The sequence below is a fragment of the Pristiophorus japonicus genome, chromosome 20 (assembly GCF_044704955.1).
Source record: "Pristiophorus japonicus isolate sPriJap1 chromosome 20, sPriJap1.hap1, whole genome shotgun sequence".
NCBI classification, from domain to species: domain Eukaryota; kingdom Metazoa; phylum Chordata; class Chondrichthyes; family Pristiophoridae; genus Pristiophorus; species Pristiophorus japonicus.
In genome coordinates this window covers 5,789,153-5,805,157 of record NC_091996.1, presented here as the reverse complement: position 1 = coordinate 5,805,157, position 16,005 = coordinate 5,789,153, and the positions used below count along the sequence as shown (strand labels likewise).

General features: G+C 45.5%; 1 protein-coding gene and 1 non-coding gene across 5 annotated transcripts in view; both read left to right on the top strand.

Annotated features, from left to right (window-relative positions):
- On the top strand, positions 1 to 73 carry trnak-cuu (transfer RNA lysine (anticodon CUU)). The gene has a single exon. It is a non-coding gene; the product is annotated as a tRNA-Lys (tRNA).
- A 3,171-nt stretch (positions 74 to 3,244) lies between these two features.
- Positions 3,245 to 16,005, top strand: part of odf2a (outer dense fiber of sperm tails 2a) — a 101,916-nt gene continuing 89,155 nt past the window's right edge. For 2 of the 4 annotated variants that reach the window (XM_070863700.1, XM_070863697.1), the window contains exons 1-3: positions 4,262 to 4,328; positions 7,873 to 7,944; positions 15,517 to 15,630. In XM_070863700.1, coding sequence (XP_070719801.1) covers positions 4,287 to 4,328; positions 7,873 to 7,944; positions 15,517 to 15,630 — 228 coding nt within the window. In that variant the 5' untranslated portion in view covers positions 4,262 to 4,286. Of the gene's footprint in view, positions 3,318 to 4,261; positions 4,329 to 7,872; positions 7,945 to 15,516; positions 15,631 to 16,005 lie in introns of those variants that run through there. The other 2 variants (XM_070863699.1, XM_070863698.1) reach the window with 2 other exon arrangements.

Below are 16,005 nucleotides of genomic sequence, written 5' to 3'. Positions count from 1 at the left end.
GCCCGGCTAGCTCAGTCGGTAGAGCATGAGACTCTTAATCTCAGGGTCGTGGGTTCGAGCCCCATGTTGGGTGATTACTTTTTCTAAGGATAAGGGTAAGCCATTTAGGACCAAGAGGAGGAGAAACTTCTTCACCCAGAGAGTGGTGAACCTGTGGAATTCTCTACCACAGAAAGTTGTTGAGGCCAATTCACTAAATATATTCAAAGAGGAGTTAGATGTAATCCTTACTACTAGGGGGATCAAGGGGTATGGGGTACTGAAGTTGCATGTCCAGCCATGAACTCATTGAATGGCGGTGCAGGCTCGAAGGGCCAAACGGCCTACTCCTACACCTATTTTCTATGTTTCTATGTTTGTGGCCACAAGGTCTACCCCTGGTTGCCAAGGGGCTGGACAGGATCATGTTACCTGGCATATGTGGTACCATACATTCGTCACTTATCCTCTCTCGCAAATCACCCGCATTATCGATCCAGACGAGCCATTACAGAAACAAAACGATTCTTTTCTATCCTTGATCCCCCTCTAGGAGTAGCATTTGCCATAAGAGAAATAAGAAAAGTGGCTAGAATATTAGAAGAGGTAGCAAACGACACTGCAGAAGCTATAAGCGGATTAAACGATGAGATGGTGGCTATAAGAACAGTAGCTTTGCAAAATAGAATGGCTCTAGACTATCTGCTAGCAGAAAAGGGTGGAACATGTGCACTAATGGGGTCCGAGTATTGCACGTACATTCCTGATAATTCTGAGGAAATAGGTAACTTAGTGGACCACATCTGGAAGGAAGTTGAAAAGTTAAAGAAACCAGGTTCCTGGGGCATGTTTGATTGGGCAGTGAATGGTTCGGGCCTATAGGTAAAACCATAGTACAAGGGCTGATCATATTCCTGGTCATTATCTTTGCTCTATATTTGGTATTTGTCATGATAAAATGTTGCTGTGCGCAACTAGGGGCTACAGCCGTACCAGCGGGGGCGACCACCATGATGGTAACCACAACCCCAGAAGCCTCAGAGAAGACAGAAACCATGGAGATGGAGAGACTCTCTAAAATTCAATTGGACTAAAAGTTATTGTCCCTATAGGGACAAAAGGGAAGAATGTGGAAAGATAGAAAAAGAGCAACCATAGATTGCAAGGCTTGCTGGGACATTATATTTGGTCAACCTAGGAATTAGAGCTTACTTCAGCAAACAAGCTGTCAGCAGTTGAAACCACGGGTTGCAATACCTCACAGCAGCTAAGGTCATCTGTCTTCTCTTGTCTAATTATAATCACAATAAGGATGTGATAACCAAAAACCAGACATAGTTATCAGGGGGTCAAGGAAAAGGTTAGCCCAAAGGGTAGCTAAGACAAGTTTCCATTGGATAACATGATGAGGTAATTGTAAACTGCTAGACTCTGCACTATTACAAAAAAAAGAGGAACCATCACATATGATAGAACTTGTTTACTTGGATGTATAAATATTCCACATTTCTGTAGATTGTCGGAGTTGGTACCCTAAGCCTTTGTCGAGGGCACTCTCCCCTTGTATGCAAGTAGCAATAAACTAACAATCTGACGGTCTGCTTATGTTAAGAGTCTTACCTTGAATCGGTGTCTTCGACAAGTTTCAGGACTTTGACCCAGCAACAATAAAGTAAGGGCTGATATATATCCAAGATGGGACAGTGTGTGACTTGGAAGAAAACCTGCAGGTGATGGTGTTCTCATGCATCTGCTGCCTCTTGTCCTTGTAGGTGGTAGAGGTCGCAGGTTTGGGAGGTGCTGCTGAAGATTAACTAATCTTCTATCTCATAGCTGTTTGTGGGACTTTGCTGTGCACAGATTGGATACATAACAGTGACTACAATTCAAAAGTAATTCATAGGCCGTGAAATGCTTTGAGACATCCTGAGGTGAAAGGATCTATAAAAAGGTACGTTCTTTAACAATAGAAACACAAAATGTTGGAAACACTAGAAACAAATGATGGGTCTAGAGGAAGTGTAAATGGTGTAAGTGTCAGCTGTGGCTCAGTGGGTAGCACTCTTGCCTCTGAGTCAGAAGGTTATGGGTTCAAGTCTTCACTCCAGGGACTTGAGCACAAAGAAATCTAGGCTGACACTCCAGTGCAGTGCTGAGGGAGTGCTGCACTGTCAGAGGTGTTATCTTTCAGATGAGATGTTAAACTGAAGCCCCGTCTGCTCTCTCAAGTGCATGTAAACTATCAAAAGGCATTGTTTCAAAGAAGAGCCAATGAGGTCTTGACCGATATTTATCAATCAACATCATTAAAAAACATACTATCTGGTCATTATCACGTTGCTGTGATCTTATAGAAACATTTAAAATAATGAAAGGGATAGACAAGATGGAGGCAGGGAGGTTGTTTCCACTGGTCGGGGAGACTAGAACTCGGGGGCACAGCCTCAAAATACGGGGGAGCCAATTTAAAACCGAGTTGAGAAGGAATTTCTTCTCCCAGAGGGTTGTGAATCTGTGGAATTCTCTGCCCAAGGAAGCAGTTGAGGCTAGCTCATTGAATGTATTCAAATCACAGATAGATAGATTTTTAACCAATAAGGGAATTAAGGGTTATGGGGAGCGGGCGGGTAAGTGGAGCTGAGTCCACGGCCAGATCAGCCATGATCTTTTTGAATGGCGGAGCAAGCTCGAGGGGCTAGATGGCCTACTCCTGTTCCTAATTCTTATGTTCTGTGTGTGGGAGCTTGCTGTGTGCAAATTGGCTGCCACATTACAACAGTGACTACACTCCAAAAGTACTTCATTGGCTGTAAAGCGCTTTGAGACGTCCGGTGGTCGTGAAAGGTGCTATATAAATCCAAATCTTTCTTTCTTAAGAATCTGTTTTATCGCCAAACTTTTCCAGTTCCGAGGAAGGGTCACAGACCCGAAACGTTAACTCTGTTTGTATTTCCAGCATTTTCTGTGTTGATTTGATGTGTTAGGTCTCCTTGAACGTTTTAGGTGAGTTAGCAGGTTCCAATGGTTGTTGCCCCATTAGCAAGGTGGCGCATGTTTGAATTGTTATAATTTACAAGAAATGTCGAGAAAAGCCCAGCAGCCAAGGTGACAGATGAGACTTCTGGGCTTGTCGGTTGCCATGGTGATCCAGCAGCAAGCATAACCCGGAGGAGAACATCCAGACGGTTGACCCCGGGGGTCGGCGGAGTAGCCAATGGGAGGCGGGGATGAGCCGTTGAGGCGATTCGAACGCACCAATCGCAAGCGAGGAAAGCGCATCCGCCAGCTGGCCAGCCCAACCGCCTGAGCCCGGCCGTCAGCGGACGGAGTTTCGCACGGTAAGGGAGCGGGGACAGTGAGACAGCAGAGGCAGGGCCACAATGCTCGTTTTATATATATATATATATATATATATATATATATGAGACACATGTCTCCAAAAAAACGCTTCACAACAACCCCACCAAGAAAAGGGAATGACTGTTGTTTGGGGGAAGATGGCGGCGGCCATTAGTGCGCACAGCAAGATCCCACAAATAGTCAATGAGATGTGTGCGTGGCGTGTGTGTGTGTGTGGGGCAGTCCGGGGGGTTGGTGTGTGTGTGTGTGTGTGTGTGTGGGTGGGGCAGTCGGGGGGCGGGGGGGGGATTTGGTGTGTGTGTGTGTGGGTGGGGCAGTCCGGGGGGTTGGTGTGTGTGGGGCAGTCGGGGGGGGGGGGATTTGGTGCGTGTGTGTGTGTGGGGTAGTCGGGGAGGGGCGGTTGGTGTGTGTGGGGTAGTCGGGGAGGGACGGTTGGTGTGTGTGGGGTAGTCAGGGCGGGGGTGGTTGGTGCTTGTGAGGGGCGGGATCGTTGATGCGTGTGGGGTAGTCGGGGAGGGGCGGTTGGTGTGTGTGGGGTAGTCGGGTTGGGGTGGTTGGTGCGTGTGAGGGGCGGGGGTGGTTGGTTGGTGCATGTGGGGTAGTCGGGGAGGGGTGGTTGGTGCGTGTGAGGTAGTCGGGGAGGGGTGGTTGGTGCGTGTGGGGTAGTCGGGGAGGGGTGGTTGGTGCGTGTGAGGTAGTCGGGGAGGGGTGGTTGGTGCGTGTGAGGTAGTCGGGGAGGGGTGGTTGGTGCGTGTGAGGTAGTCAGGGCGGGGGTGGTTGGTGCTTGTGAGGGGCGGGATCATTGATGCGTGTGGGGTAGTTGTGGGGGGGGCGGGGTCGTTGGTGCGTGTGGGGGAGGTGGGGTGGTTGGTGCGTGTGGGGTAGTCGGGGAGGGTGGGGTGGTTGGTGTGTGTGGGGTGGTCTTGAGGCTGTTGGAGCACAAGGAAATGCTCCGTGAAAAGCTGACCCAGTCAGAAGCAGAAAACATGGTGAGTTGAGCTGATTGCAGCCTGGTAATCCACTAGGACCGTTCTCTGTTTCACAAAAGTGTAATGATTGGGTTGTGCTATCAGTAATGGCTACATTAGGTGAAATAAAATTCCTTATGGCTAAATGGATCAAGGGGTATGGAGAGAAAGCAGGGAAGGGGCACTGAGGTGAATGATCAGCCATGATCTTATTGAATGGTGGTGCAGGCTCGAAGGACGAATGGCCTACTCCTGCACCTATTTTCTATGGTTTCCAAGTGTTCCACTATTGCATAATCCCTTGCGTATTTGTGTACGAGTGCGTGAATTATGCTCAACTATCCTGCCAAGGCATACACATGAACACCGAATACATGGGTGAGGTACAGGAGGACTCCCGTGAAGAAATTAATGCCTTTGGGAGGGGAGGGAAAAAATTAGCAAGGATAACAAAATTAGTGTGATCACACTTGAGGTTAGATACAACAGCTTTCATTTATGTAGTGTCTCTAACTTAGTAAAACATCCCTAGGCACTTTACAGAAGTGTAATCACACAAAAATTGACACTGCGCCAAGGAAGGACACATTAGGACAGGTGAGTAAAAGCTTGGTCCAAGGGGTAGGTTTTGAGGAGCATCTTGAAGGTGGAGAGACAGAGGCGGAGAAGTTTATGGAGAAAATGCCAGAGCTTGGGGCCTGTACAGCTGAGGGCACGGCCACCAATGGTGGAGCGAATGAAGAGGCAGAGTTGGAGGAGCGCAGAGATCTTGGAGGGTTGTAGTGCTGGAGGAGATTAGAGATAGGAAGGGGTGAGGCCATGGAGGGATTTGAACACCAGGATGCGAATTTTTAAATCAAAGCATTGCCGGAGCCACTGTAGGTCGGTGAGCATGGGAGTGGTGCATGAGTGGGACTGGGATACGGGCAGCAGAGTTTCGGATGAGCTCAGGTTTATGGAGGCCGGCATGGAGAGCATCGGAATAGTCGAGTCTGGAGGTAACTAAAGCATGAATCAGGGTTCCAGCAGCACATGGGCTGAGACAGGGACGGAGATGGGTGATATTATGGAGGTGGAAGTAGGCAGTCTTTGTGTCATACATAAGAACATAAGAATTAGGAACAGGAGTAGGCCATCTAGCCCCTCGAGCCTGCTTCGCCATTCAACAAGATCATGGCTGATCTGGCCGTGGACTCAGCTCCACTTACCCGCCCGCTCCCCATAACCCTTAATTCCCTTATTGGTTAAAAATCTATCTATCTGTGACTTGAGGCTAGCTCATTGAATGTATTCAACTGCTTCCTTGGGCAGAGAATTCCACAGATTCACAACCCTCTGGGAGAAGAAATACCTTCTCAACTCGGTTTTAAATTGGCTCCCCCATATTTTGAGGCTGTGCCCCCTAGTTCTAGTCTCCCCGACCAGTGGAAACAACCTCTCTGCCTCTATCTTGTCTAACCCTTTCATTATTTTAAATGTTTCTATAAGATCCCCCCTCGTCCTTCTGAACTCCAACGAGTAAAGATCCAGTCTACTCAATCTATCATCATAAGGTAACCCTCTCATCTCCGGAATCAGCCTCGGGAATCGTCTCTACCCCCTCCAAAGCTAGTATATCCTTCCTTAAGTAAGGTGACCAAAACTGCACACAGTACTCCAGGTGCGGCCTCACCAATAACCTATACAGTTGCAGAAGGACCTCCCTGCTTTTGTACTCCATCCCTCTCGCAATGAAGGCCAACATTCCATTCGCCTTCCTGATTACCTGCTGCACCTGCAAACTAACTTTTTGGGATTAATGCACAAGGACCCCCAGGTCCCTCTGCACCACAGCATGTTATAATTTCTCCCCATTCAAATAATATTCACTTTTACTGTTTTTTTTCCTCCAAGGTGGATGACCTCACACTTTCCGACATTGTATTCCATCTGCCAAACCTTAGCCCATTCGCTTAACCTATCTAAATCTCTTTGCAGCCTTTCTGTGTCCTCTACACAACCCGCTTTCCCACTAATCTTTGTGTCATCTGCAAATTTTGTTACACTACACTCTGTCCCCTCTTCCAGGTCATCTATGTATATTGTAAACGGTAGTGGTCCCAGCACCGATCCCTGTGGCACACCACTAACCACCGATTTCCAACCCGAAAAGGACCCATTTATCCCGACTCTCTGCTTTCTGTTAGCCAGCCAATTCTCTATCCATGCTAATACATTTCCTCTGACTCCGCGTACCCTTTTTTTCTGCAGTAACCTTTTGTGTGGCACCTTATTGAATGCCTTTTGAAAATTAAATACACCACACCCATCGGTACACCTCTATCCACCATGCTCGTTATATCATCAAAGAATTCCAGTAAATTAGTTAAACATGATTTCCCCTTCATGAATCCATGCTGCGTCTGCTTGATTGCACTATTCCTATCTAGATGTCCCGCTATTTCTTCCTTAATGATAGTTTCAAGCATTTTCCCCACTACAGATGTTAAACTAACCGGCCTATAGTTACCTGTCTTTTGTCTGCCCCCTTTTTTAAACACAGGCGTTACATTAGCTGTTTTCCAATCCGCTGGTACCTCCCCAGAGTCCAGAGACTTTTGGTAGATTATAACGAATGCATCTGCTATAACTTCCGCCATCTCTTTTAATACCCTGGGATGCATTTCATCAGGACCAGGGGACTTGTCTACCTTGAGTCCCATTAGCCTGTCCAGCACTACCCCCCAAGTGATAGTGATTGTCTCAAGGTCCTCCCTTCCCACATTCCTGTGACCAGTAATTTTTGGCATGGTTTTTGTGTCTTCCACTGTGAAGACCGAAGCAAAATAATTGTTTAAGGTCTCAGCCATTTCCACATTTCCCATTATTAAATCCCTCTTCTCATCTTCTAAGGGACCAACATTTACTTTAGTCACTCTTTTCCGTTTTATATATCTGTAAAAGCTTTTACTATCCGTTTTTATGTTTTGCGCAAGTTTACCTTCGTAATCTATCTTTCCTTTCTTTATTGCTTTCTTAGTCATTCTTTGCTGTCGTTTAAAATTTTCCCAATCTTCTATTTTCCCACTAACCTTGGCCACCTTATACGCATTGGTTTTTAATTTGATACTCTCCTTTATTTCTTTGTTTATCCACGGCTGGTTATCCCTTCTCTTACCGCCCTTCTTTTTCACTGGAATATATTTTTGTTGAGCACTATGAGAGAGCTCCTTAAAAGTCCTCCACTGTTCCTCAATTGTGCCACCGTTTAGTCTGTGTTCCCACTCTACTTTAGCCAACTCTGCCCTCATCCCACTGTAGCCCCCTTTGTTTAAGCATAGTACGCTCGTTTGAGACACAACTTCCTCATCCTCAATCTGTATTACAAATTCAACCCAAAAGACGCACATTTTGTATACATTTAAATATAAATAGTATCTTTTCAAATATGTAAAACAAGAACTTGAAGGAAAACTGGTCATCTCTTGGGTAGGAGGTTATTGCACCACATACGCAGGTATGCAGAAACCATGGGGGATTGTTCAATCTCAGAAATTGTATTACATTTTTTAATGTTACTTTTTAGCACTTGGCAGTGAAGTTGCAGGAGATTGAAAATCAGATTGACCAGCTCCTTATTCAGTATCGAACAGAAAAGGTGAGTGGGCACTGATGGGGAGGAATAAATAGCATAACTAGCAACTGAAGCGAACTTACTGTTTTCTCTTTATAATCTGTTGTATTCAATCCTATGTCTGGTTTCAGGAATGGTTTCTTGTGACTAATAATTGGTGTAGCTCCTCTTGGTTTTTAACCACAATTTACGTTGGGCAAATGCTCACACAGAAAGGTCAAACACGTTTTCCTCCACATTGTGTCAGTCACAGGAGCTGCTTTGCACCCTTCCCTTCAGTGACGCCCGTATACTGCCACCGCAACACTCTTCTAAAAGAGTGAGGACAGTCAGGTCATGTGGGCGTACTGCACTTCTCCTTCCTTTCTCCTCCAAATTCACATACGAAACCTACCCACAAAATTATTGTTTGGACGTGGGAATATCTCTGCAGCTACATTCAATGAGTGATTCTGTTTTTCGGATGAGATATTAAACCGAAGCCCCATCTTGCTCGCTCAGGTGGACGTAAGAGATCCCATGACACTATTTTGAAGAAGAGCAGGGGAGTTCTCCCTGGTGTCCTTAGGTTGTGAAAAGCGCTCTAGAAATGCAAGGCTTTTTTCCGTTTAGAAGCTATGCCACACGATTTCCGTGTGTCTGCTCCTGTTGAGGTGCCATGGGGAATACATATAATTTGTAAACATAGAAAATAAGTGCAGGAGTAGGCCATTCGGCCCTTCGAGCCTGCACCGCCATTCAATGAGTTCATGGCTGAACATGCAACTTCAGTACCCCATTCCTGCTTTCTCGCCATACCCCTTGATCCCCCTAGTAGCAAGGACTACATCTAACTCCCTTTTGAATATATTTAGTGAATTGGCCTCAACAACTTTCTGTGGTAGAGAATTCCACAGGTTCACCACTCTGGGTGAAGAAGTTTCTCCTCATCTCGGTCCTAAATGGCTTACCCCTTATCCTCAGACTTTGACCCCTGGTTCTGGACTTCCCCAACATTGGGAGCATTCTTACTGCATCTAATTTGTCTAAACCCATCAGAATTTTAAACGTTTCTTCTGAACTCCAGTGAATACAAGCCCAGTTGATCCAGTCTTTCTTGATATGTCAGTCCTGTCATCCCGGGAATCAGTCTGGTGAACCTTCGCTGCACTCCCTCAATAGCAAGAATGTCCTTCCTCAAGTTAGGAGACCAGAACTGTACACAATACTCCAGGTGTGGCCTCACCAAGGCCTTGTACAACTGTAGTAACACCTCCCTGCCCCTGTACTCAAATCCCCTCGCTATGAAGGCCAACATGCCATTTGCTTTTTTAACCGCCTGCTGTACTTGCATGCCAACCTTCAATGACTGATGTACCATGACACCCAGGTCTCGTTGCACCTTCCCTTTTCCTAATCTCTCACCATTCAGATAATAGTGTGTCTCTCTGTTTTTACCACCAAAGTGGATAACCTCACATTTATCCACATTATACTTCATCTGCCATGCATTTGCCCACTCACCTAACCTATCCAAGTCACTGCAGCCTCATAGCATCCTCCTCGCAGCTCACACTGCCACCCAACTTAGTGTCATCCGCAAATTTGGAGATACTACATTTAATCCCCTCGTCTAAATCATTAATGTACAATGTAAACAGCTGGGGCCCCAGCACAGAACCTTGCGGTAACCCACTAGTCACTGCCTGCCATTCTGAAAAGTACCCATTTACTCCTACTCTTTGCTTTCTGTCTGACAACCAGTTCTCAATCCACGTCAGCACATTACCCCCAATCCCATGTGCTTTAACTTTGCACATTAATCTCTTGTGTGGGACCTTGTCAAAACCCTTCTAAAAGTCCAAATACACCACATCAACTGGTTCTCCCTTGTCCACTCTACTGGAAACATCCTCAAAAAATTCCAGAAGATTTGTCAAGCATGATTTCCCTTTCACAAATCCATGCTGACTTGGACCTATCATGTCACCTTTTCCAAATGCGCTGCTATGACATCCTTAATAATTGATTCCATAATTTTACCCACTACTGAGGTCAGGCTGACCGGTCTATAATGCCCTGTTTTCTCTCTCCCTCCTTTTTTTAAAAAGTGGGGTTACATTGGCTACCCTCCACTCCATAGGAACTGATCCAGAGTCTATGGAATGTTGGAAAATGACTGTCAATGCATCCGCTATTCCCAAGGCCACCTCCTTAAGTACTCTGGGATGCAGTCCATCAGGCCCTGGGGATTTATCGGCCTTCAATCCCATCAATTTCCTCCACACAATTTCCCGACCAATAAGGATTTCCCTCAGTTCCTCCTTCTTACTAGACTCTCTGACCCCTTTTATATCCGGAAGGTTGTTTGTGTCCTCCTTGGTGAATACCGAACCAAAGTACTTGTTCAATTGGTCCGCCATTTCTTTGTTCCCCGTTATGACTTCCCCTGATTCTGACTGTAGGGGACCTATGTTTGTCTTTACTAACCTTTTTCTCTTTACATATCTATAGAAACTTTTGCAATCCGTCTTAATGTTCCCTGCAAGCTTCCTCTCATACTCTATTTTCCCTGCCCTAATCAAACCCTTTGTCCTCCTCTGCTGAGTTCTAAATTTCTCCCAGTGCCTGGGTTCACTGCTATTTCTGGCCAATTTGTATGCCACTTCCTTGGCTTTAATACTATCCCTGATTTTCCTTGATAGCCACGGTTGAGCCACCTTCCCTTTTTTATTTTTACGCCAGACAGGGATGTACAATTGTTGTAGTTCATCCATGCGGTCTCTAAATGTCTGCCATTGCCCATCCACAGTCAACCCCTTAAGTATCATTCGTCAATCTATCCTAGCCAATTCACACCTCATCCCTTCAAAGTTACCCTTCTTTAAGTTCTGGACCATGGTCTCTGAATTAACTGTTTCATTCTCCATCCTAATGTAGAATTCCACCATATTATGGTCACTTTTACCCAAGGGGCCTCGCACAACGAGATTGCTAATTAATCCTCTCTCATTACACAACACCCAGTCTAAGATGGCCTCCCCCCTAGTTGGTTCCTCGACATATTGGTCTAGAAAACCATCCCTTATGCACTCCAGGAAATCCTCCTCCACCGTATTGCTTCCAGTTTGGTTAGCCCAATCTATATGCATATTAAAGTCACCATGATAACTGCTGCACCTTTATTGCATGCACCCCTAATTTCCTGTTTGATGCCCTCCCCAACATCACTACTACTGTTTGGAGGTCTGTACACAACTCCCACTAACGTTTTTTGCCCTTTGGTGTTCTGCAGCTCTACCCATATAGATTCCACATCATCCAAGCTAATGTCCTTCCTAACTATTGCATTAATCTCCTCTTTAACCAGCAATGCTACCCCACCTCCTTTTCCTTTTATTCTATCTTTCCTGAATGTTGAATATCCTTAGATGTTGAGTTCCCAGCCCTGATCATCCTGGAGCCACGTCTCTAATCCCAATCACATCATATCCGTTAACATCTATTTACACAGTTAATTCATCCACCTTATTACCTGGTCAGGGGTGTGACAATAAAAGCAGCGATCACTACTTTGGATTGACATTTTCCAACACACCGATTCTATTACACAGAGTAAGGTGATCTTGTGCATACGATACAGCTTCAATGTCAATTGAACTTAGCTAAAATTCTATGGAACAATTGCAGCTGAAGGAGAATTCGGGATTGTGCGAGTTTTGTTATCCGAGCAGTTTTCCAGGAGACTTGAGCTGCTAAAGTGCCGTTGCTGGTTCCCAACACACACAACCAGTGTCAGTAAAAATGCCAGATTCGCTAAGGGACCGCGGCGGGGAAGACCAGTTTATTTTTTAATTGGGTCTTCCTGGCAGCCAGATTTAATGAATCAGCAAGTTTACTTTGGTTACCGCCAACTGCGAGGGATCCATATCTTGGGGCCCGGTGGCACTAACGATGGCAGTGCAGCAGTACGGCCAAAGGGATCAAGGGGTATGGAGAGAAAGCAGGAAAGGGGTACTGAGGTTGAATGATCAGCCATGATCTTATGGAATGGCAATCAATAAGACTTTGCACTGACAAAGTAATAGAATCGGAGTGTTGGAAAATGTCCATCCAAAGTAGTGATCGCTGCTTTTATTGTCACACCCCTGACCAGGTGAGAGCTTGTGTAGAAAGTAATTGAATGCCTTGGAGAGGGCGCAGAAGAGACTGAACAAGACAATAGCAGGGATTAGAGGCTTTTGTATTGAGAGACTAGAGAAACTGGGGCAGTTTTGTCCAGAATAAAGAGACGTGATGGAGGGGTTTTAATGAGGTAACTCAGGGAAAACTATTTCAGTGCATCTATAATTCAGGGGAATTAAATTAAGGTCACTAAAAGAACGAAGGGAGACGTTAGCAGAATTTTTGTTGTTAATATCTCCTGCTCCTGGACATTGTGTGGTTTAAAGCTGTTACGAGCAGTAAAGTGGATGGTCATGCCCTGGTCTGAGTTGGTGTGCAGCCTCTTCTGTAGGTTGTTCATCCAGTGCAAGATTATAAAACAAGATTTGCTCTTGTGACAAACCTCTGTTAGTGCCACGACAACGAGCTGATGCAGATACGCCGTGATTCTGTATCAATCCAAAATGTCTTGTGCAGAATACACACTGCAAATCTGCTCCAATGTTGTCGCGTAGAACTCTCAGAAGTTCAAATGCTGAGTTAATGTCACCTTGCTGAGCCAGACGGACTTGAAGTTGCATTGGGCTAAGGATAATCTGTAACTTTTCTTCGGGGCCCTACTGTTATTTATTTCAAGTTGTTCAGTGATTCCACCAACCAGTAGGGTCAAATTCATAGGGGCAGTCGGGGTGGCGCGCGCGCGTGGGGCAGTCGGAGGGTGGAGCAGGCGCGTGGGGCAGTCGGAGGGTGGAATGGGCGCGTGGGGTAGTCGGAGTGTGGAATGGGGGGTTGGTGTGTGTGAGATAGTGGGGGGGGGGGGGGGGGGTTGGTGTGGGGGGGGGGTGCTGGTGTGCGCGGGGTAGTGGGGGGTGCTGGTGTGTGCGGGGTAATTGGCGGAGGGCATGGGTGTGTGCAGTAGTCGGGGGGGAGGGGGTGGGCGGTGTGGGTAGGGGGGGTGGTGGGCGGTGTGGTGGACGGTGTGGGTGGGTGGGGGGGCTGGTGGACAGTGTGGGGGGGGTCGGGGTTGTGGGTGGTGTGGGGGGGGGGGGGTTGGGGCGGCCGGTGTGTGCGGGGGGGGAGGTTCTCCCGTACGAGTCCGTACACTTCCACACTCTGGTTTGGACCAGGTGCCTCGACGTTCCCCAGTTCCCAATTCGGTCCCCTTCCTTCCTTTTGGGCAGAATCTTGAGTTCGCCCCCTCCCTGCCCCCCCAAAGTCAGTCAAACCCAACTCTGATACTGATCGGAACAGGCAGATGGGACCTACAACACTGTTTCCAAAGGACAGCAGTGCAACACTCCCTCGGTACCACACTGGAGTGTCGGCTTGGATTATGTGCTCAAGTCTCTGTGGTTGAGTGTCGGGGACATACTACAGCTGGTTACTTTCCCCAGTCAGGTTTGAATGAACCCTTCTTTCAAACATATGTTATGTTGCAAATTGGTTTTGGATGTGACTTGGTACAAAAGTGATTGTATAACTTGGGGGAAACTAAAGAGTCTCCTGAAAAGTATGAAATTCCCAGGAGGCTTGAGTTTTCCGAGATTGCAGCCAAAAAAAAACTATTTAAAAATAATATAACATAAAGAAGACGTGAGATAATATGTACTCTTCCAGGACTTTGGAGCCTGTTTGCTTTGGTACTGCAGAGAAGGAAAGAAAATTGTTTGAATACTTTATACATTTGTTTAAGTATTGGTGAACTTGTGATTGTGCATTAGTTGTAAAATCTGTATGTGTTTTTAAGAGGGCAAAAAAATCAGATTTATCTCATTTGGCAATGGAGGTGTTCCAATTAACCACCTGTGACAATAATGTCAGTCTCACTATCTATTATGATGAAGTGTTGCTTATATTATTTGAGTGTGTGTGTTTTGGGATTGGGAAGAAGTGATTTCCACAATGTTATGAGACTATTTTACACTGAACTGTAATGTATGCCCTTGATGAGGTATCATTTAGAATTAATTCCCGTGAATCTATGATGTATCACTGATTAATGAGTGTGAAAGTGAATTCCTGTTTGGCAAATGATTTGGTGCTGTCTGACGTCTGGCAAACTTTACTGTTGTCGAGAGATGATCCAATTTTGCATCAAATAGCTCCTATAGTAATAAACCTGCTGGGATCTGAGTAATAGCATCACTTGCTGCAACAAATCACTTTCCCTGCAGGACAGGGTGTAAAAGTATAATTACTGCCAGTGTCTTTTTCTTTACTGCTTGCTTTTTGTGTTTTGACTCTGCTATATTTCTGTGGTTAACATTTCACAAGGTGCTTGGTGTTTAATATCCAGTGTACATTTTAAGTAATAGATTAATATATGAGGAAGATTAGAATTTATTGCAGTTTTTTTTTAAACTCTAAAATGGACCTGGTTAAAAATGTTTTACTGGGAATAAATTGTTGCTGTGAAGAGTCATCTATTCCCAGGAATTGAGCACAAACCGAGGCTAATATTTCCGTGCAGTACTTGAGGGGGTGCTGCATTGTAAGAGGTGCTGTGCTTTGGATGATGTGTTGCACTGAGGCTGTGTATGCCTGTTTTTCTGCTTCAGGTGGATATTCTAGCACTATTCGAAGGTTATCCCAGTGTTTCCCAACATTTCTCCCTCAACCAGAAACCAATTGACTGGTCATTCATCTCATCTCTCTTTGTGGAATCTTGCTTGGTGTAGAATGCTGCTGCCTTTGCAGGGCAGTCACTGAATTTTAAAGTAACTCTTGAGAATGAGATGCTATATAAATGCAAGTGTTTCGTGCCTTTGTCTGTTTTGTAGCTGCTTTAAATCATGTGGTTGGGAGTGGCATTGCAAAAAATTTCATTTGTGCAGAGTTTTAGGAACATAGGAACAGGAGTAGACCATTTAGCCCCTCGAGCCTGTTCCGCCATTCAATGAGATCATGGCTGATCTGTGGCCTAACCCCATCTATCCACCTTTGCCCCATATCCCTTAACACCTTTGGTTAACAAAAATGATAATCTCCGATTTTAAATTAACAATTGATCTAGCATCGGTTGCCGTTTGCAGAAGAGAGTTCCAAACCTCTACCGCTCTTTACAAGTGTAGAAGTGTTTCCTAATTTCATTCCTGAAAGGTCTGGTTCTAATTTTTAGACTATGCCCCGCTAGTCCTAGATTCCCCAAAGGGAAGGGTGGATGTGAGTGTTCTGGAGCAACTCCAGTAACATTGGAGTGGACTGGCAGTTTGGATCGACTTATGAGTTGGTTTGGAGCAACTTGATCCTTGTGGGGTTGGAAAGGAAATCATCTTTACTCATTGTGTGTTGCTGTGTATCCCAGTATGGGCTGAATTCAACCAAGTCCTAAAGGTGGTGTTTCATTGTGCTATCCTGCATTCTGTATGAAAGAAACATTTCTCTTATAAACCCCCTCAATCCTTAGAAGATGAGGCAAAAGTAATCTGATTCTTTTGTGTTCCTTCGGATCAGCTGAGAAGAGAAATGAAAACCAGAACCTCCCCTCTGCTCCATGTTCACATCGATGAAACTACACCTGTTCATGTTCACGTTAAAAGGAGCCCAAAACCAGCAAAGAAAGTCCAGGTAATCACTTGGCTATAGTTTAAAAAAAAAATATATATAGTCCATGTGTCTCTCTCACCTGCTGCCTTGTGGGCTTGCCTACTTGTGCACGTTCTGAGTCTACCTATCTCATACTCACTCTCTCCTCTTCTTCCTTTCCCACCCCCGTCTCTTTAAGATTGAAATTTATTTAATTAACAGAAATTGCATTTCTTTTACTTAAATCGGTATTCATGACACTTGTTATTTTGAATGACAATTGTAGTTTCACGTCTGCACCATTTTCTCCAGCCAATAACTGCGCCAGCAGACTGCAGTTTGCAAAGGATTGTTCTTGGACAAAATGTCCTCGATTAAAATGAGACAACTTACTGCGCTGTTTAACTTTTTCCCCTT